General features: G+C 39.4%; 2 protein-coding genes across 3 annotated transcripts; one reads left to right on the top strand and one right to left on the bottom strand.

Annotated features, from left to right (window-relative positions):
* Positions 1-3,533: 3,533 nt before the first annotated feature.
* sfr1 (SWI5-dependent homologous recombination repair protein 1) lies at positions 3,534-4,832 on the top strand. The gene is made up of 3 exons (XM_084949604.1): positions 3,534-3,900; positions 4,050-4,394; positions 4,497-4,832. The coding sequence occupies exons 1-3, from the start codon at positions 3,808-3,810 to the stop codon at positions 4,683-4,685; spliced, it is 627 nt and encodes a 208-aa protein (XP_084805730.1). The 5' UTR covers positions 3,534-3,807; the 3' UTR covers positions 4,686-4,832.
* On the bottom strand, positions 4,707-21,193 carry cfap43 (cilia and flagella associated protein 43). 2 transcript variants are annotated; one of them, XM_084949597.1, is made up of 38 exons: positions 21,027-21,193; positions 20,706-20,959; positions 20,515-20,611; positions 20,244-20,411; positions 20,027-20,105; positions 19,773-19,923; positions 19,592-19,674; positions 19,380-19,508; positions 19,152-19,268; positions 18,979-19,056; positions 18,731-18,879; positions 18,446-18,549; positions 18,136-18,285; positions 16,062-16,222; positions 15,752-15,916; positions 15,529-15,659; positions 13,941-14,097; positions 13,068-13,175; positions 11,614-11,691; positions 11,159-11,263; positions 10,956-11,060; positions 10,744-10,860; positions 10,064-10,249; positions 9,672-9,878; positions 9,417-9,503; positions 9,189-9,269; positions 8,281-8,409; positions 8,071-8,190; positions 7,883-7,990; positions 7,574-7,660; positions 7,396-7,484; positions 7,083-7,299; positions 6,800-6,912; positions 6,495-6,660; positions 6,210-6,380; positions 5,375-5,455; positions 5,106-5,259; positions 4,707-5,015 (listed from the first exon to the last, which is right to left on the bottom strand). In XM_084949597.1, the coding sequence occupies exons 1-38, from the start codon at positions 21,053-21,055 to the stop codon at positions 4,843-4,845; spliced, it is 4,884 nt and encodes a 1,627-aa protein (XP_084805723.1). In that variant the 5' UTR covers positions 21,056-21,193; the 3' UTR covers positions 4,707-4,842. The 2 variants fall into 2 exon arrangements, with proteins under 2 accessions (XP_084805723.1, XP_084805724.1); XM_084949598.1 differs by having other exon boundaries at positions 20,042-20,105.
* Positions 21,194-21,197: the final 4 nt, after the last annotated feature.

The raw sequence follows: 21,197 nt of genomic DNA, 5'->3' as shown, positions 1-21,197 counted from the left end.
ACAACGTTTTAAAATTAAAAGCACAAGGCTGGAGTCGGTGTGACTTTAACTGACTGCAATGTTTGCGTAAAAAGGCTCCTCAGCTTTTTTTTTTTTTAAATCCAGCTGTTTCAGCATCAGTTTGTGCCTTTCCTGTTTACTGCTCAGATTAGGAGTTCTGATAGTTTTCATGTGACACTGCTGATAGACTTCAGAAGAAATCAACAGCTTCCACCACGTGCAGTCACCAAATGAGAGGACACACGAGTTGTTTTTAACTGCATGATAATAATAAAAGTTCTCCATCCATTCATTTACATTTATGTAATTTTGCAGCTAAATTATAGATGTTTTATTTCTACACTGGCAGCCACAAGCGCCAGTAGGTTCCCTCACCCACCACACCCTGTGCAGACATCCACCCACCCTGCATGACTCACAGCGAGTATGACTCTAATCTGCTCAAAGGATGGAAAAGAAATGGCCCCAAGGACAGTGTAACGGAGGAGGAGCTGCTGCTCCGCTCACATCTATGTGCAAGTTTGAATAATGCCAAATCTTAAGGGAAAGCAACAGATTCCAGGATTGGGGGGGGGAGCTGCAGCAGACTGGCCTGTGCAGACTTTTTGTATGAAACACACTCCTGTTTGTGTTGAGGATAACAGCTGTTCCAGATAAGCTCTCATTATTCTTTCGAAGAGAGGGGGAAACAGCTTCAAAAGATTTGACAGGGAGTTCAAAAATGCTTACACAGCAGCAAAATTAAAAGAAAAAATCTTGTTCAGGGTTTATTAGAATAACCGGGCATGTACACATAAATGATTAAATGTTCTTGACAGAAAAATAGTACAAATTAGGTTTTCTGAAGGAGTATTATTGGTTCTCTTTGTAAAGGAGTCAGCACTTACAGAGCTGAAAGATGGACTTTTTTTTTCTTGCTGGAACAATTTGTATTTAACTATAGAAGATGATTTAAGGGAAACCTCAACAGGCTGGCTTGGCATTTTGAGGTGTTTGAAGAGATAAAGCTGAGGTTCAACTTTGCACAGACATCAGGCTTTGCTCTAAGTTGAGCTAGTAAACCTCTCCGGTATAATAAATAAATACCAAGAGGGAACTTCTGACGATACTTGGCTCAGAGAAAGTGCATGCAAATTTAAGAGAGAGAGACAGAGCATGTAATAGTTTATTTATAAACCTCCTGATTTTTATTGGTTTTCTTCTCACTTGTAAAACTCCTGAGCCGTAAACATTTTGATTCTGCGGACTTACAGAAAAATAACTGCCATTTATTTTTATAATTAATACTTCAAGCACCAAATATTCTACAGCTACAGCTAGTGCCATCTCTGATTATACCCTGCACCGTTCTTTGGTTTTGGGAGAGTTTGCTGAACTAAATAAGTGATTTGATATTTGCTTGTAGGAAACTTTGATTAGTTCTTTTCCAAGACCTAATAATTTAACAGTTAAATGAGAATATAATCCATAGATGACTTGAAAGTACCACAGGATCCAGTCCTCCTGAACCGGATAAGTGGTTGAGAAAATGGATGGATGGATATTTGAACATTAAATGAAGGCTATAATCATATGCACCATTAGAAAAACAGAACAATAAACTCATTGTATAAAAGAAGCAACACAAAGAGCATAACCTTAACACAGGGAGACACACTTGGGACTATTTTGTTTTCCAAAATGAAAAGACTATTATTTCTGAAAAGGAATGTGGGTTTTGATCTATGTGGTCAACATAATTGCTTCAGTCTTTGACAGTGAAAGATGACACGTCGCTATTTCAAGGGGGATAATCAGGAAGGATTCGTAACAACCACAGTCATCCAATTCGTACAGCCATCACTGAGCTACTGCAGGTTAAAGGTCAAATTTACTTTGATTTTGAAACCACGTTATTTTTGCATCCTTTTTCACAAGCAGACACTTTACCGTCTCGCAGGAGAAAAGAACAAGTGTAAATCAAAGTTACTGATGGCTGTGGTCCAGATAGGTCTTGGGTTTCAGGGCACTGATACCGTTCAGTGTGACAGTGAGAGTGTTGCAGACACTGTGACTCTGACTGGGACACTTAAACAGAAAGGAGCTGCCATTAATAACACCTGTCCTTTTCCTTCTTTGGATAAATATGGAAAGTGAGTGGAAAATGTGACACCAAATGTCAGGAGGCCTTAAGTTCGCTGCTAGCCAGGTGATTTTTATCACCTGTGTGTCCCCATATTGTGGCCCCTGTGTCAGACTGTAGTTTACTGGTCTTTATGTGCTGTTTATGTAAACCTTGGAGGGGAGATAAGGAAGTGTTTTACAGATGAGGCTCACTGGCAACGCATTAAAGGGAAACCAGCACACAGCGGATTGTGAAATCAAAATAACCCGCCTACCCAAAATACAAAACACCCTTTCAGCCTAAGTCAAGTGACAGTCTGTGCACAGCCCAGTAGAGTCTAATCCACTGGAAAAAGGGAAGCAAAAGGCTGACCATTACTTATAATTTAAGTAAGGGGGACAGGACTTAATAGCATGCAAAAACATGGCTAGAGTCTATATTTAAGAGTGCCCATCCTGCACACCTGTATTTGATGAAAGACATGGCACCTGCGTTCGCTGTCTCACATTGGCTCTGTTGCTACCCATATTGCTGGGGACTGAGCACAGAGTTTTTGTCAAGTTTTCAAAAGTTAAAAAAAAAAAAAAAACACTGAAAACTGTCTCCTGACTCACACATAGTAATTAACTGCAGCTTTCAGCCCTGCAACATTCATCCATATAATATGACAAAAATCCCCAGTTCCCTAGGGTGTGTAATATCAGACTGCCAAGTGCTGAAGTTCAAGTCCAGGCAGCCTCACGTTTTAATTCCCACCTTTTCTCCTCAAGGCAGCAGGGAAAAAAGCAGGTGATTGCAAACATCTGAACGCCATCCCAAACAAACCATGAATGGATCGGTCTGGAGGAGTTAAAAATAAGCCCATTAAAGGAGATGAATCAACTGATGAGAAGAGCTGAATCACAATGTGACTCGACCCTAGCAACAAGGGTGACAAGCAGCACTAAACCTGTCAACAGCCCACACAAATCAGTTTTACTTTGTGTTTCCTGTAGCACTTTATTTTGTAAAGCAGCATAGTTGAGTTTAATTTCACTGGAAGTCCTTACTTCTTGAATGTTACGCTTTATCCTTTAAAATCTAATGAGAAATATAATTTACTCTAATATTCTTCTTATAATTTTCTTCTTATAATTACCTGACTTTATTTAGTTTTACTGTAAGTAACCTGTATTTCCAGCAGGTATTTTCAAGTTCAAAAAAATTCTTTTTAGGAACACTTAACTAATTTTGCATGTATAATTTTCTCAAAGCAGAAGAGCGAGTCAATATAATCATACGGATTTATTGTAAGTTTGAGAAATATCATGAAAACACCGGATTTAAGGCACAAAGAACATTTTGTGCCTTACATGTTCTACTAACTACAGCTCCCAAGATGCGTTTCTGTAATACGTCATTACGTTCTATCCAATCACAGACTGCGAAGGTTTCGAGCCGCAAAATACGGAAGAAGTCTCGCGTCGGTCCTAGCTTTCTGATTCAGTCTGCGTTTAGTGAAAGTTGTTGGTTGCTCAGTGGTTATTGTAGCAGCATTTAACAACCCTTCATTTACTGTAAGTGCTGAAAGTAGTTTTGTTTTTTCAGCGGCGTCTATTAAAATGTGATAAATGGATAAGTGCCTAGCTAACGATATCCACTTGGCTAACTTAAACTACCCTTCAAAACTATGAAGTTTACATGTTTCAAAGCAAGTTTCACCGATGGAGATCACACCTAAAGCAGCTAAATTACAGAGGGACTGTTGTTCACCATGTAGTTCAGTAGAGTCAAGCCCCTGTGACTACAAAGAGAAGGTAAGGTGCTAGAAGGGCTTAAGCACCATTTGTCTTACATAATATAACCTGGCATGATGGTTGACTTTATAGGAACTTTTGTAATTAACTATCAAAACTTGCCCATGCACTTTCCCTGTGAGTCATTTTCTTTTCTGTCACCCCCACAGCATCAACCGAAGCTGAGTGCCTCACTGAGGGAGAGGCTGAAGAGATCCAGGCGCTCCTTCATCTCTCCCCTCTCTGTGGCCAAACGCCTTTGTGTTGATGATGAGGAGAATGGCCAACAAGTTTCAGCACATTCCCAGCAGCCTGTTAATAATCCTCCAGTGGTTTTAAGCAGTGTTGATATAAACAGAAATGGGGAGAGAGCAGGGAGTAAAACGTTGTCTGGGCCTGCTCCCAAATCAACACAATATCCTTCAGGAGACTTTGCACAACGTCTCAGGAAGGAGGTGAAAGACAAAACAGAGACTCTACGTAGACTCAAGATGGTTAAAATGTACAGAAGCAAGGTATTGGCGACATTTAAATGGAACATAATGGGATATGTTTTTGGTTACTTAAACCAAAGCTGGCAATTTCTCACGACAGGTTCTCCCATCTTTCTCCCACAGAATGATTTGACTCATCTCCAAACATTGATTGATAAGTGGCGGCATTGTGCTCAAGCTGCGCTGTGTGAACTGCAATCAGAAGTCCCTATTGATGGACGAAAAGCCAGCCTGTCCGAGCTGATTGACCTGTTCAATCTGGATGACAGCATTCTGCACTTTGACCGCACAGAGGACGACTTCACTACCTAATAAAATGTTACAGGGGAACAATCACATTTCAGATGTCCTGTTTATTGTTTAATTTGTTGCTGCTACAGTTCAAGTTGTACACTTTATGTTCAATTTATCTGCTGAGAGAAGCTTAAATAAAACCGTAAAAATCTGTTGAACAAGAAAGCTTTGCTCATTAGTGTTTCAGTTGATCAAGCGAAGGAAAGTTCTTCATGGTGAGACGCTCAACTTCTGCCCCAAGGAAAGCCAGGTTCTCTGCCTGAGCTCTGGCGAGTTCCTTCAACTTGCTCCTCTTAACGATTTCCTGGTAGCGCTCTTCTCGTGCAGCAGCCTCATTTTCTGCCATAGCTAAATACCAAACAAGACACATGCTAGAAGATGAAGAAAACTCCCATTTGCATTGTGTTTAATTAGAGCTGAAATGGCTGTTTTCATTACCCGCTGCTTCGCAGATGTGTCTCAACTCTGACACGGTGACCTGCATTTCAGGGAGCTGCTGTTCTAAATCGGTGCTCTTTTTAGTTTTTGCTGCTGCCTGCTTATTTAACTGTTCAATCTTTCTTAAGCGTTGCTGCACACTCTTCTTATGAGTCTGAAATTGAAAATAATTGCATTCGCATAATTGCATAAAATTGAAAAAAAAAATGCACATTTTATCTGAACAGTCAGCTGCACAAATTACACACATGTAGCTACTGTTTTATTACCGTTTCCATCAAGGCAATACTTTTCTCCAAACTGGAAATCTGCTTGGATGTGTGACTTTCTTGATCTGACTTGCTGCGATGCTGAAAAGAAAAGAGTGTGCAGTGAAAGAACAGAAAATCAGCATCCAACAACAGTTGAAGTAAAACGCCTTCATCATAAAACTTTGGATTTAGTTGGTTGGTTTCATGGGCTTGAACAATGGCAGGAAATGGCCACCAAAGATCTACCTGAAGTTTTTTTTTCCAACGGAAGCTGGCATTCAGGCCTGGAAACACATGCGATGCTCATTGACTTGTTAAAAATAAGATGACGGATGACTCATTTGATCTGTATTTTTTATTTCTCAACTGCAGCGCTCTAACTTGTGATATTACTCGTGTTCAATGCGAATTAGGTTGTAAACAAAGTAAAACGTATTTAAAAAAAAAAAAAGAACGGAAGGACAGGATAATCTTCCAACCAGTCTCCACCTATTGAGTAAGAGTTTTAAGAGCTGAAAAAGGGGAAAAAAACAGGGTGGGGAGCTGGCGTGAATAGGGTGTGTGTCTTCAATAAAAGATCATCCATCTGTGCTGGAGGATGGTAACAATTTGCTGCCCGCAAAACATGTGATGCTGCCAAATACCTGCCTTCATATCACCGCCTGAGGTTTGGCCAGAAATGCAAATGGGATTAATGTTTAACCCTAAACGCAGACATTTTGTTATTATTTTAAGCAGATGTTGAACATTTTCACAAGTTTATACAGGGTAATGCCTATTCACTGTCTTAGTTTAGTTTAGAATAAGACATTTAAAAAGAGGCAGTGTTAGCATATTTTAGAATCTACATTACTGTCATTTTCTGCTGCTCCTCTGAGAGTCGTAGCATCTTGATATTCTTCTCCTTGTCGTAGAGGTCTTCTATTTGCTTCCTCATCACCTTGTTCTCCCATTCCAGCTGGATCATGCCCTTACGCACGTCTTTGCACGCCACCATGGATGCTATTTTCTGCTCTGCAAGTGTCTGAGCATAGCGATAATAATCAGTAGTAGGCAACGACACCATAACCACCTGAATTTGACCAATTTGGTTTGAATCAAATCAAATTCTTTGTGATGAGAGTAGGAAAAGGCTGACCCTGATGACATTTCTCAGGTTGTCCACGACGCTCCTGTGGTAAAGAATGAAGTCGGTGTCTGCGTTGTCAGCAGTTGGGTCTGTGGTAGTCACCTCCACCTGTCCCTGTTTAAGTATGATCTGGACCATGGTGTCCATCAGGAGATCAGTCCTCTTCCGGTGCAGACTACAGCAGAAGGGGGGAAAAAAAGCACTCACGGGTCATTCTTCCATTAAAAAATAGATTTAATGCACTTACACTAGTCATTAAGTTTAAGGCTTGTTTTACAACTGCTTGAAATCAGAGTGAAAAATCTGATTTATACCTTTCAAGTGCTTTAGAAAGATTTTTAATTTCCTCTTGAGCAGCTTTATCCTCATTTCTCTTCTTCTGCAGGAACGCCTGCATCTCAGCGAGTGTCAAAGCTTTTGTTTTTACCTGAAAAAGACGTGTCCAGCAGTGAGTGCATAACTGCAAGCACAGAATGGAAATAGTTGTTTTTTACACCTATTCATAAGCTGAGCCGGAGTAAGATATTGTGCACATTTATGCATATTTTAATGGAACAGCAACTCTCCTCCATATTTAACCTCTCCTCGTCGTCATACCTTTTGCTCGCTCTCTACTTTAGCTCTGCGAACGTGACAGAATTTCTCCCAGGCTACTGTGCTCAAGCCCTCTGGCATGTTCGCTGGAGCGTCCAGTTCATCCATGGCTCTGAGCATTTGGCTGAATGCATCAGGGGCCTGAGAACCACACAGACGATGCTCTTTAAACGGGTCAGAATTGTTGCTGTTGTCCATCTGGGCCCTCATCTTCTGAGCCCTGTGGGGTGAAAATTTGCCCACAAAAAACGATAAACAGTTTACAACTCAAATTATGTAATTTTCTTCATGCGTAGCCATCAATCAGGAAACAAACCTGGGTCTGCGTTTGAACATCTTATAGAGGCAATCGACCATATGGCTCGGGAGGTCTGAAAATGCCCTCCTGAAGTCTTTATCCAGCGACTTCAGAGACACAGATGTTAGGTTACTATATTGTGTTATGTTCGCCATCTCTCTCAGCCATGATTTTAGTATTTAATCAGCTGGCTTACTTTGTCTTCAAGAACAACATTGTCATACGTCTCCTGTAACAACTCTACTTCGTCTTCCAGCTTCTTCAACCTCTCCCCAGTTTCATCCTGTCAGAGGAGACGAGCATGTATGGAAATTAGCGATAAGCAGTCTTGAAGCCTACAAAATGAGTGTGCCACACAGGTTAGCTCTTAAAAAAACATGCCTGAACGAAGGGAAGGTTTTGTTCTACAGTTTTGGATGATGTTGCTGCCATTTCTCACAAAGAACAGAGTGTGAAGCTGGCACTCATAAATTCCTACAGCATTACTGTGCACCAGTTTTCTGACCTTGTATGCCAACATTTTTTCAAGTTTGAGCTTGAGCTCCTGCTCCTGGCTTCTCATCTCTTCTTCTCTGAGGACTGACTCAGCGAGATATGTGATCTTGAGCTCTTCCTGTAAGATACACCGAAACCAATTTTAAGCAGGATGTTATAAAAGACATCGCAAGGGGCAAATGAGAAGAGAGGGCTTACCTGGTATATAGCTACTGTGCAGTTCACTTTCTTCTCTAACAGCTTTGCCAGATTTTCATCAAACCTTTCGGTCGCTTCCTTGGTGGACTGGTGAAGCTTTTTTATTTCAATTTCCAGTAGCTGCAACAACACAGGCCACAGACGGTTACCATTCACATCAGGAGTGAATTATAATTCAGATCAGTGCAAAAAGAGCATCTTATGTAATACCTTTTTGTACTTCTCCTTCTCCTCGCTGAGCTCCTTGGCTTTCTTTTCATACTCTTTGAAAACTTTTTTCTCCTCCTCACTCCACTGAATGTCAGGTTTGGTCAAAACAAACTCAGGCAGAGGTATTTCCTGTGGAGTAAATTCAATAGAAACTATGTGCCCTTCTTGCTCATTTGTCTAATTTAACTGACGCTGCTTAGAAAAGAATTCAAGTTAAAAAAAAAAAAAAAGAAATCCTGCGACATCATTAACACACACACGTGGTTCATCTGGCTAGAGTGTATGTAATATGAAACAAAGACATGAGATATGGAACAGCTTTCTAATATGTTATATTATCTAATTACGGAATACATTATTATCTATAACTACCAGTAATTAAAAAACAGTATAGTTATAAATAGCTAAGTACATCATGCTGTATTTATTTATATTATCTTCTCACTTAAAAGACTGTTTTGGTTTGGTTTTTTGTTTTTTAAATTGAATTACATTCTACAACAGCATTCAAATGTCTTATTCAACCATATACCCCCGTACCCCCGTCTTCCCACTTGAGAGCAGATCATCTAACAACTAAAAAGTCCGTGTTTCAATTCCTGGCTCCTCTAGTCTGCATTTCAAAGTGGCAATAGTCAAGGTGCTGAAGCATGATTTTCGAAGGCACAGAATAAAGTGCTATATGAATGTGTGTGTGTGAACGGTTGAATCGGGCTTAAGAGGAGAAGGGCACTTCATAAGTACCAGTTCATTTACCATAAAACTCTATTTTATATTTAATTGTATTCTGCTCTCAAAATTAACAGATTGATCAAAGAAGTGAGTTGATAATATTTCATACTGTGTTCTGCTGTCTACCGGTCTACTTCAACATTAATGTCTTAAAAAAAAAATGTTTTAATGGTCACCATTTTCAAGATGTCCTCTTTTTTCACTTCAAGTACTCCATCCATCATGTCATCAAGAGCCCTTTCTCTAGAATCATCAGCCTGCAATTGAACAATAGAACAACAAACCCATTAACATGGCAGAACTGAGCTATCCTCACCATCGAAGCAATCATCCTTTATGGAAGTATTTTAACACGTAAAAACCGAAAAAAATATATATATTTTTTTTGTTTTGTGGCAGCATACTTGGGCAGCCAAACGACGTTCCTCCTCCAGCTTTCTCCTCTCCTCCTCCTCTTTCTGCTCCGCTGTGAGGTACCGTTCAGCTCTTATCTGGAGTTGGACAAAGTTGACATCTCATAAGACAAAAACCACACACCATTTCACTTTGGTAAAAGAACAAACAAACAAACGAGCAGTTCAACTTGTACAGATGCTTTGTCCCCTGAACTTTCTCTGAACCCTCTGTGAACTGATTAGATGTTTCAAGAGGACAGTAACCTCAGAGACTTCCACTGTGAGCAACCTCTCTGGCCACTCGCTGTTGGTCAGGCTGGGCTCCCACAGCTCCTCGTGCATGTCCAGCTGCAGCATGATTTCTCTGATGTGCTTGTTCCTGTCTCTCACACGTTTGAGCTCCTTCATCTTCTGTTTGTGTAATGCCTCAAAGTCAGCGTTGAAAGCCGTCTTGACGCGATAAATCACATCCTGCAATGTGCAGATTAGTGAAATTGGGCAAAGAAAACCTGCTATTAATGATCAGCATGACAATATGATGAAGTTGCTCTTTATTTCCATTATTATTATTTTTAAGAAAGTGTTTTAATTACAGTTCTGGATATTCCCTGAATTTAAAGACATAATTATTGCACCTTTTTGAAACAGGTTCCCACCTGTAACAAAACAATCTGGTTGATCCTCTGCTCTATGGTTTTCAGGCTGAACTGATCGTAGACATAAGGATTTGAATATCCTAACTGAGCCGAGATACTCCCCGTCACAGTGGCAGTCTCTGCGTCCTGGACTTTCTTCTCCTCCTCTTCTTCTTGTGCACTGAGATCTTTCTTTAGGTTGCCTAGCTGAGGGTTAAAGGTGGACACAAGGGCTGAGATAAACAGTGAGGACTGAATCTGTGGCCATGTGATTATAAACTTCATCCACAGGACATTGCACTAAGATAAAACTATCGAAACAACTCACTTTTAGCCACACAGCTATAAATCTAAAAAAGTTTCAACACTGGTGGACTGGCATGTGTTCAAGCATTTCAAAATGCTACTGCAGTGAAAGGTCAGATGAAGGACTGAGATTCATGGCATCCAATCATTTTGTAGCTGTAAACTTGTTTTGACTTGAACGCTTCAGCCATAAAATGTATTTCCAGAGAGGAAAACCCAAAACACCGAGGAGGCTGCGTTGTCGCAGCTTCCACTCAGCGCTGCATTACTGCATTTCTGTGTCACGTTTCAAAACAGCAACACGATTTAACTGGTTCAAATTCATCACATGTGCCTTTCTTTGCAGTGCTACTCAGAATCTAAACTGTTTGAGCTTCTGGATCTGTTTTTCTTACGCTGCAGGCAGCTTTTTCTAACTTCCTCATATTTTGAACCCTGCAAAGGTCCTCAAGTTCTTTTGCTGTTTGCTCTTTCAGAGGGTAGTTCAGCACTTCAAGGTCAGAGTGAAAGGCCTGCGGCAGACAAGAGAAAAAGAAACTGCGATGATTAAAAAATGTTAAAAGTCATCAGTGTGATGTTTCGCTGTTTTTTTTCTGACCCTTCTCACCTTTATGGTTCTGCTGATGACCTTCATGGTATCCCAGCATTCTCTCTTTAGGACATCACGGAGGTAACATTTTTCTACAATGTCCCATTCAATTTCTGTCCTCACCTACAACAGGGAAACAAATTCACAATCACCCGAATTCAGAATTAAAGTGTCATCCCATTTATGTGTGTGTGTGTGTGTGTGCGCGTGTGCAGCAGTACCCTTGTGACCTCCTGCTCCACCATGGCCTCGAGTCTCCTCTCCTCCTCAACATCCAGGTTAAAGTGTTCAGGCTGGTTCTCACTGTCACGTATCATCTCCTGGATCTAACATCACAGGAAATACAGTGCAGGGATCCCACTCTTTGTGGAGCTGTTATCATTTTTTCAAATATCATGTTATGCTTTATCTGCTGTATAGTATTTACCATAAAGTTTTTAGCTTTTAGATATGGAGTATTTTGGCTACATGAAATCTGTTTTTAGATCAGTCTAATTACGTGTATGTAGGTTTTGTGCAGGTATTAAGTATAGCTGTAAGTACGGAGAATTCTCAGTGGATTGAAAAACGTTTATTGACACAGTAATTGTGTTAAATTCTTTCAGGTTTTATGCATGGGCATTATAATTTTCTCCTAATCTTTTTAATACCAGCATTTGTAATAAACTTCACTTACACTGTCGCGTAACTCTTTGATGGTTTCCATCAGGTTCTTCTTCATCTCAGAGTATTGCTCTTGATCTTCTTTTAGAAGCTGTTGACAACATGTAGACTGTCAGATTCACAAGAATCGAGAATCTCTCAAAGATGTAAAAATTCAAATTAGAAATAGTAATTACTGACAAGAAAAGAAAATGTTAGCCAACACTTCAGCCTGTAGCACAGAGTCAGTGCCAGGATCCCGATTGTGGACAAAGTAATTATAGAAGTTGATTTTAATCCTGACGCTTATATTTATTACAAGTGGGTGCATGCGCATACCCACAAGCATGTGTAAATGAAAAAAACAATACTCGATCTATCATTACTATTCTTGCTGTGGATTGTGAAGACCAATATGTTCATCCCCTTAAACACAGAGATCCAAAGTGTAATCAAAGAAACAAATAAATCCTCTTATGGATGAGAGGGTGAGCTACACTGACTTATAACAACAGTGAGAAAACAGCACTGCCCTGTATATTCATCAACCCAATAGAAACTGCCTCTACATTGAAAGAGAATATAAAACAGACAGGCCACCTGTTTTTTAACAGTTCTCAGGACAAATTTTATTTTGTCCCCGCTGAGACTCGTCTAATATTTTGAAACAAAGAAGCCGTGAAGGTTCAGTATGACCAAAATCCCAGAATCAAACTGAGTAAAACCTCATGATCGTATCAGAAAAATTCAGAGAAGTTTCTTCATCCTCTGCTGAACAACCTCTGAACTGTGATGTGCTCCCTCAGATTTATCAGGTAATGGTTCATGTGAAATGGGTTGTTGTGACTGGTCAGAATTTGCCTTTGATAACTTCATAAATATCACCTTTTACTTATATATAAAGGAAAACACATTTAGTTTTTATTTATTTAAATATTTACTTTGTATTAACTGAAAATAAATACTAAGACACTTACTCCACTTATCACGGTGGGCCCGTTAGTGGAGTGGGTGGGTTCAGGCCCCTTAGGCCCACCCACAACGCCGTGGTAGATGTAGCATAAATCAGACCAGAAAGTGCCTCTTTCCGATGTGTGATAATCAGTGAGGTTTGCTAAACCTAAAATTTAAAAACCTGCCACACCTTCAACATCAATTTATTGTTATCAAAACTCTTTGTCAGGTGACAAAGTACCTAACATGCTCTTGCACATGTTTATGTTCTTTACTGCGCTATACCTCTAGCTAATTGGCTTTCTTACTCCATAAAAAAAATTAATCAAGCTGTTGCACAGAGTGACTGCATGCCAAAAACCACACAGCTGTTTTTCAAGCTAGATACCACACACTGGTGCAAAGGGGACTTTTGTAACCTTCCAATCTGCAAGCGCGTAGAAAAAACCCCAGCAGAATAAGTATCTAAAAATAGTAGACAACATCCAGATGTCATTCCACCACCACAAATATCACAGCATATTAGTCACTGACCCCCTCTCGCCTGCTTTCCAGCCAGGTGGGCTGTGAAGGTGGAGCACGTAGGAGGTTGTTATCGTCCCCATCTCGCTCTGTCACATCGACAGATGGTGCCCCACTGACCTATGACACATAAAAATAACTCAAAGATTTAGATAAGTAAACAGTAAATGGCACACAAGCAATAAATAGCAGTTTATATCTATTACAACTGATAAGATATACTTTATTTAGCATAAGAGCTGGAAAATTCCTATGTTACAACAGCCAAAACTTTAACTACAGCCTCTAACAAACCAGCTTAAAAAGCTGAATAGTTTAGTAATAAAGTACAATATGGCCAAAAAAAGATTTAAAAAAAATTAAAGACATATATGACAATTAACAAAAGAAATGAGCTAAAAACAAAAAACCTACATGAAAAATCCAGTAACAAACATATTTTAAAAACAAAATATAAGAAAATTAAAATAGTGTATTAAATGGAGTAACGAAAAAACATCAGGCCCTTTCTTAAGAAGAAAAAGTTAGGTTTAATTTATTATCATTATGCTTAAAATAAGTTTGTCACGTGCATAACAAAACATTATAACTTAAATCTGTTTATGTTAAAGCTCTGTCGGAGAGGCGTTCCTTCAGATTTGGAGGCTGTAGTTTGAGGCATTGAAAAACATTTACTTTTTTCCTACCACATTAAAATCATTAACAGCTGAAGTTAAGAAACAGCACTGAGCTACTGGAGGCCATGGAAGCAGGGAAGTCTTCACAAAGGAAACTTTTACAGCACTAGACTGCAGTTAGTTAATAGCTTTAGCCCATTGTCCTGAGCAAATAGAGCATGTTTTTACAGTAAAACAGAACGCAATGGATCAATTTAACCTTACTTACCTCTGGAGTTTCCGTGCCAACCGGAGACACTTGACCCCACACAGGAAAGTTAATCAGGATGGGATTTTCAGTATCAAAGATATTCTTCAAGAAATAAGCCGTAGACTTGCTGTACTGAGTAGCTTCATTCATCTTACTGACATCCCCACTTTTAACTCTGTGTGAACCCAAGCAGAAATACACAAAAATATGCAAAGGTATTTATCAGCTGTCATTTTAAGAGAAAACCGCAGTCAACGGTGAATTGATCATAATGAAGGCACAAGTAACAGCTGACGCCACTGCCAACATTTAACCCTAGGCGATCGGACTGTGCAATTAAACTGTTCTATAAAGTTTTGTCAATCAGGGAACAAAAATAATAATAATTTCACTTGAAGCACAAAAGAAAAAAGTATTTTAAAAAAATCAGTTCTTTTCCTTCTCTAAAATACAGGGTTAGAATAGGGTTATCACCTCAGAGGTCTGTTTATGGCCCAGGCTGTATATTTATATGGATCATAATGAAAAGGCTTTCTAGTGTGGATCTGAATTTGAATCAATTAAACTTTTCATTGTTTCTCACAGAAAGTATCCTAATGAAAATATGATGGATTGTTATGTGGCATCATCTGTGATCCCAGAAACATGCATGCACACCCGTTTTTAACATTACTGGCTTTGATTTTATTGTAAAATTCCAACTTCTAAATCAGTGATGAGAAGATGGAAATTTATGAGTTAACCACGGCTAACAGACTTACAGTAGTGACATTTTTCCGCTACAACACCCTGAGGCAGATTCCAAAGTGACAATGAAAACAGCTCAACGTCAGAAAACATTTAAAACACAACAGAATCGAGAAGAAAGATGTTTTCTTAGCTTTTGCTTTAAACGAAAGCATTGACCTATGTTTGCCAATAAAATGATACTGCCATGTTTTCATAAAGTCAATCCTTAATTCAGTCAGTCTTAAGTTTACTTAAAAAATACTATTTTTTTAGCAGTACTGAAACAAAGAAAAAAGTCACACAAGGATTGCCTAAAATATGTAATTTTGTTTGTACATTTTGTGCTTGTGACAAAAAACGAGTGAAACTATAATTAATAACATAGGGACATTTTAGAGTATCTGTCACAGATAAATTAAACATTAGATATATAGCTTGGTCACTTGGGGTTACATTTACAGATTATTCGCAATATTATTATTATAGAAATAATATAGGCAGTGAGTTATACACACCATGATCTCGCAAATGGTGCATGCAAAACAAAATATTTCTGAAGTACTAAAACCTTTAAGATAAAAACGACTTGAAAACAGAAGCATGCAGGAACAGTCGCTGTAGTCAGATGTGGAATGTGAGTGGGATGTTATTCTGAGGAAAGATTGTGCTGTGAATTTTATTAGATCTTTGTTTTCCTGCTGATATTCCCCTGGACACTAAGTTATATTTACTTACTTTTGTCCTTCATTGCCAGTTATAATAGAGAAAAAGCCCTGCCTTACATAACCCTCATCAGCCTATTGGTGACTGTGAGCAATGGTTCCCTCTGCTGTTCACATCTGTGCATTATGTAAGCGTGACGTGCAACTCGTTTTACCTGATATTAGTGCACACAAGAGAGCCATCTTTGAGGCCTACAGTGAGGAGTGTGCAACCGTCTGTGGAAAAGGACACGTTCCGGACTCCACCGAGACGGCACGAGTGACACTGCAGTTCAATGTACCGCTCCTAGAGGTGTGGCAGCGCCACAGGGAATGAAAACCAGGATTCAAAAACATTCACAGTAAAAATGAAAAACAGGAAATTAAATGAGATCTAACCATGGACGCAGTTTCTCTAATCTGTAGTAAGCCATCTCGGCCCACAGAAGCCAACCATAAGCGGTGAGGGGAGAGAGCAAGAGAGGCAGGGCCCAGTGGATGACCCCTTACTTCCTGCACTGGTTTCAGCTCGACTCCCTGTTGATCGGAGAGATCCCCTTTGTCCTGAGAGCACAGATCAGAGAGTAGAATAATAAGATTCAAAATGCACACCTGAGATGTATGTAAAACTACAAAAACAAATCAGAGTGATGCTATGCTGTGACTTGATGATTTGAGAAGAAAAAAGCCAAAAAAGACAGCAGCAAACCTCAGGAAGTACAAATTGCTGAAGTGTTTTACTCCTGTGGCAGTAAGCAAAGATCTCACTTAATCCCAGAACACAGCTTTTAAGTGGACGAGGCACCGTGAATGTGAACACTTTGAGGACGTGAGAAGACAGGCAACCATGTCGGTCTATACTATCTGGACCTGCAGGACAGAAGACACGTTGTAATATGCAATGAAGAACAGATAAATTGATAATTACAAACTGCCAAGCATGTTTTTTTCTGGCGCTTTAATCTCAAAGATGGCCCCTTAAAGCACACTAGCATCTCAGTGTTAGTATTAGAACTCTCAATTTGGTGTTTGCTTCTTCTTTGTGTCTTTGTGTGTGTTGTCCAACATAGTTTTCCAGTCTGCTGTATAAATAAAGGGTGTGATTTTGTAAACTGTTCACTCGCTGTATTCATTTTAACTGTGTCAGTAACAACATGTCTAAACATTTCTGTGTGATACATCACGTTAAGTACTATTAATCCATTATGGGAATGTGGTCTAGTGTCGGTTCCTTGTTTTGAACACTGCCAAGATATTTCCTTGGATAAATAAAACATAATGGATAAATAATGCATTTTTTCAGGCTTAAAACAATAAGAACAGAAGACAAGTAGAAGCCTATCATTCATCGTTTATTAAACCTGTGTAAAGTACTGTTTAAAATCTCAGGCTGTCTCCCAGTTCTTTATATTTTGCTCCTACAATGGGAGATAGGTGCAGTGAAATGTGCAAACATAAATGGAAATATAGTACATAAGGCAAGAACAGTTTCCACAGTTCTATCAAATCTTTAAAGTCAATATTTGGTATGCCCACCTTCATTCTTCAATATAGCATGAACTCTTTTAGGCAGCCTTCTTGTCATTTCATTAAGTAATCTTCAGGAGTAATTTTCCAGGTTTTTTGAAGGAAATTTAAAGCTCTTCTCTGGATGTTGGCTGCTTTTTTTTTTTTTTTTTGTCATGAAGATTCCACGTGGTTTCCATAATGTTTAGGTTTGGGTTCTGGGGAGGATGATCTATGGCTCATAGTGTTCCAATGTGTGTTTTTTTAGTCCTCCCACTTCTTTTGTCTTCATTTTTCAAGTTTCCTCAATTTTTTTTAAGGACACACTGTACAAGATATCCAAAGTTTTTAGCTAAAAGGAATCACCTTTGGGAATCATCTTGTTGAAGAAAAAATACAATTGTATGCCTTTCAAAATGCATTTTTTGGGACTTTTTAAAATCTGACTAAAGAAATGAAAGCAAAATTCATGCCTTTGCAACAGGCTGCTAATAACAAAGTCCTAAAGATACAATTTAAAACTGATTCTTTCAGAATCAGAAAGACTTTATTTATCCCCAAGGGGCAATTAAGATACAACAGAGCAGCATGACGTTGAAGATAAGGGCAGGGCATAAACAGGCAATAAGAGTGAGAAGTTGTTAAGTTTTTTGTTATATGTCAACACAATACTCAAAAGACCTTCAGAAAGCCAGGAGAACTACTGCTAAAGACCACTTTAAGAAAAGACAAGAAAGCCCTGCTCCCTGGAAACAAATGATAAAGAATGGATAGGTGACTCAAGACTTTTCACAGTACTGTAAGTGGAATATAAAGGAAACCACGGGAACCAGGACATGATCCTTAAGTTTCGCCTGTACTTTATTTCCATTAATCACCTTCCAAACCTCTCCTCGCCCACAGGAAATGATTCAACTTTTGGTTTCAAAATGAATTTTTACTTTTTGCAGATTCTCAAACCTCACTCCTCTCATGTATGCAGTGCCCCTCCTTGGCTAAATGTTTACATTTTTTTTTTGAACTGCCTTAGTTTAATACCCCATGATTTAATGATTCATTTATTAGACTTGAGATTCTCACATTGCCTCTGAGACACTGCCAAAAAATCCTACTATTTTTCAAGAGGGATTCACGCTCTTAAAAATGTACCACAGTAATTTATGTTCTACAGATTCTTTTTTTTAAAGAACAACTCTGTCCTATCATAAAACTGTTTTAAAATGATTTAAACATCTAGAGACTAAGTAGAGAATTCATCAACACTTTTAGTTTTGTACCTCCAAGGTTCTGGGTAGGCAGAGAGAGCAATGTAAGCAGGCTACCATCCTTTTTTCTGTCCTCTTCACCAGCACACAGTGCAAGAACTTTCACCTCGTTCTTGTCCCTGTTGCACTGAGCGGAAAGAGACAAAATGCATCCAGGAAGAACTGGAAAAGAAACCCACACATTGCATTGGTTACAGTAGTAGGACCACACATTTCTGCAACGCTACAGTGTGTGACAGTTCTTATCTAGTTACACTGATGTGTGCTGTAATTTAATGTTGATTTATAATATTTTGAAAGGAGTAAGAATAAAAGCATTTACCTGTGTACCCTATGACTGAAAACATCTTGGACGGCCTAGCTTCTAAGACATAGATATGTGAATCTGAGCCACCGGTGAAAAGATAGTGCCCGTCATGATCAAAACTGTAAAAATAAACACATTTTTATTTGCTTTTCTGAGCAGAAGGGGAGAAGAAGTCACCCTCTAATTCATGCTTCCATGTCACAAATATAATAATATATAATAATATAATATAATATAATTTTGTGTGCAGTTTTTAACTGACATGCCCGTGAAAGCATCACAAAAATGGAAGATACTTGCACTAAATGATCAACAGCACTGTGGTAAAGGAGAACCTCGTGCACCAGGCGAGGCCTCTGCTCCTGGTTTAGGTCAATAAAGAGCACTTTTCCTGTAGTTGTTCCTACAGCTGCATAGTGTGCAACAGGACAGCAGGCCAGACATGTCACCTAAAGACAAGAGACTTGTGTTTTTTCTTAAAAATGTCAATTTTACACATTTTATATTAAAGTGCTCTGTCCTGTAAGTTCTCATGGTGGCAATCTGACCTCCACTTGGATCGAGAGAGAACTGATGCAGATGCCATCTGAGGACCACAGCTGCAATTCTCCAGACTCCTTCAAGGACTGCAACCAATGTAAACACAAACATCACTGCTCATTAAGAGACACAGACCCAAATTACAAGACGCCGCAGTTCTTGAGCAACACAGATGCTTTACCACACAAATGTTCTTGTCATTGTGCAAGAGAGTTGCTGTCACAAAGTTGCCGCTGAGAACATCGAAGATCTTCACAATCCTGTCTGACTGGGCTGGGTTCAACACATATATCTGCCCCTGAAAAGCAGCAGGTGTCAGAGTTTGTTCTTTTCTGTCATGTAACATATTATTATTTGGATATTTTAGGCTATATCATGTTTTTATGCTCCTGCGCACTTAAGTACTTACGGTATTAGAGGAAAAAAGTAATGTTTTATAGTCAGGAGAGTACATCACAGTTGTGACAGGTCTTTCTAACTGCCATGTTTGTGCAATGTTTATCTGAGTCCCTTTGATTTGCAGGTGTACCATGCTCTCCTGCAACACAGAACAATATTAAATTGCCTGATGTTTGATGTGCTTGTATACATTAATACAGTAACCATTGAGTGGGCTTGTACCTTTCCTACAGCAATCAAACCATTGATGTTAGGAGTTAAACGCTGAAAGCTGTTTCTTCTGAGTTCAGGGATAGATTCAGCACCTGAACAAAAATGAAGAACAAATAATATGTCCAATGTGTTTTCTAGTCTCTGAATTGGGTAAAAAATATCTTCCACATCCAAGTGTGGGTTTGTTTACTTGTAGGATTGAAAAGGACAGAGACGGAGTGGCTCTCTGGGTCAACAAGAAGCAGGAATCCTTCAGCACAGCCCACATAGAGCTTTGAAGTGGCTGTCCAGCAGATGGCAGAAGGAGTCAGCCTGGCTCTGGTGCTCTGGTGGAGTTTGGCCTGTGTAAACACATGTAGAGCTGGGTCATGGAAAACACAATTGTTTTATGGATAAATTAAAGATCTAAAAACTGCAGTTACATCACACAAACTAGAAAGTTACCATAATGTTGCTGACATTTTGAGAGGATGGTGCCTGGCTCTCACTAAAGGTCCCACCAGGTGCTGGAAGCTTAATTGTACTGCAATATGACAAATATGATATGCACATATATGTTCTTATTTGACTCTTTAGTTTCCCCACTTTCTTTCAACCTTCCATGCATTTGCAGCAAGGCTGAAAGAAACTTAAACACATACATTTGCTGTATTGCGTTTACCTCGGTTGCAGGACATGAAGGCTGTCACTCTTTGCAATATTCCAGACAGTGAGTGAAGCAGTGCCCAAGGAACAAAGCTGAAGCCAATTCATGGGGTTGAATGCCAAGGAAACGACATCCTGTCCAGCTTGTGGTTGAGAACAAAGTGGCTCAGCATTTTCCCAGTTCCTGCATCAGAAGGTTATGATTACTATTACACTGCCGCTCAGCCCGAGTAACTGAAAACACATGGTACACAGTATAGGGCAGTGTTCTGCTTTGAGTGGCTTACCACACAGTAATGATGTGGTCAGGAAGAGAGGAGCAGGAGCCCAAATATGGACCACTGTGGCTTAATGCCAGAGATGTGTAGTCCAGTTGTGCTCCCCCTAAAGAAAGAGATGAATGAGCAAAAGTCCACATCTTTGGCAGGATTACAGTAAAAATGTGGCAGTTTAACAGATTAAAGTACGTCTGCCTTACCCTTAAGTTCATTCTTCAACTGAAGCTCAGGGAAACTGTACACATATATCGACGGGGATAGCTTTTCCTCGGAAAAAGCAAAAATCCCACTGTTTCCGTTGGCTGTCAATGCACCAATGCCTCTGCCAGGACTCGGAAACGCGTTTTGCGTCCTTGTCTCCAAGTTCAGGAAACATATATGATTCCCACATGTGTAGCATACTGTTTTATTTTCAACAAACTCGGTATTTTTGTTTGCGAAACCTTGTATCCACCTGTAACAATCCAATATCAGTTAATTGTTAACAAATAACCAGTGTCGTAATTGCAGCGACAACATACCTGAGCTCTAAACTTCCAAACTCGTTCATTTTACGATTAAAAAGAAAAAAAAAAGCCAAACTACGCAATGTTTATAAGTACTTTCAACCGGGAGAGCGTTATGTAACCATAGTAACCCGCCTTTCACACTATTGGCTGAGGCGCTGTTTGACACGCCCACCACGGAAATAG

This window comes from Perissodus microlepis, chromosome 13 (genome assembly GCF_051167445.1).
Source record: "Perissodus microlepis isolate ML-2025 ecotype Zambia chromosome 13, ASM5116744v1, whole genome shotgun sequence".
Taxonomy (NCBI): Eukaryota; Metazoa; Chordata; class Actinopteri; order Cichliformes; family Cichlidae; genus Perissodus; species Perissodus microlepis.
This window is presented reverse-complemented; position numbering and strand designations above follow the sequence as displayed.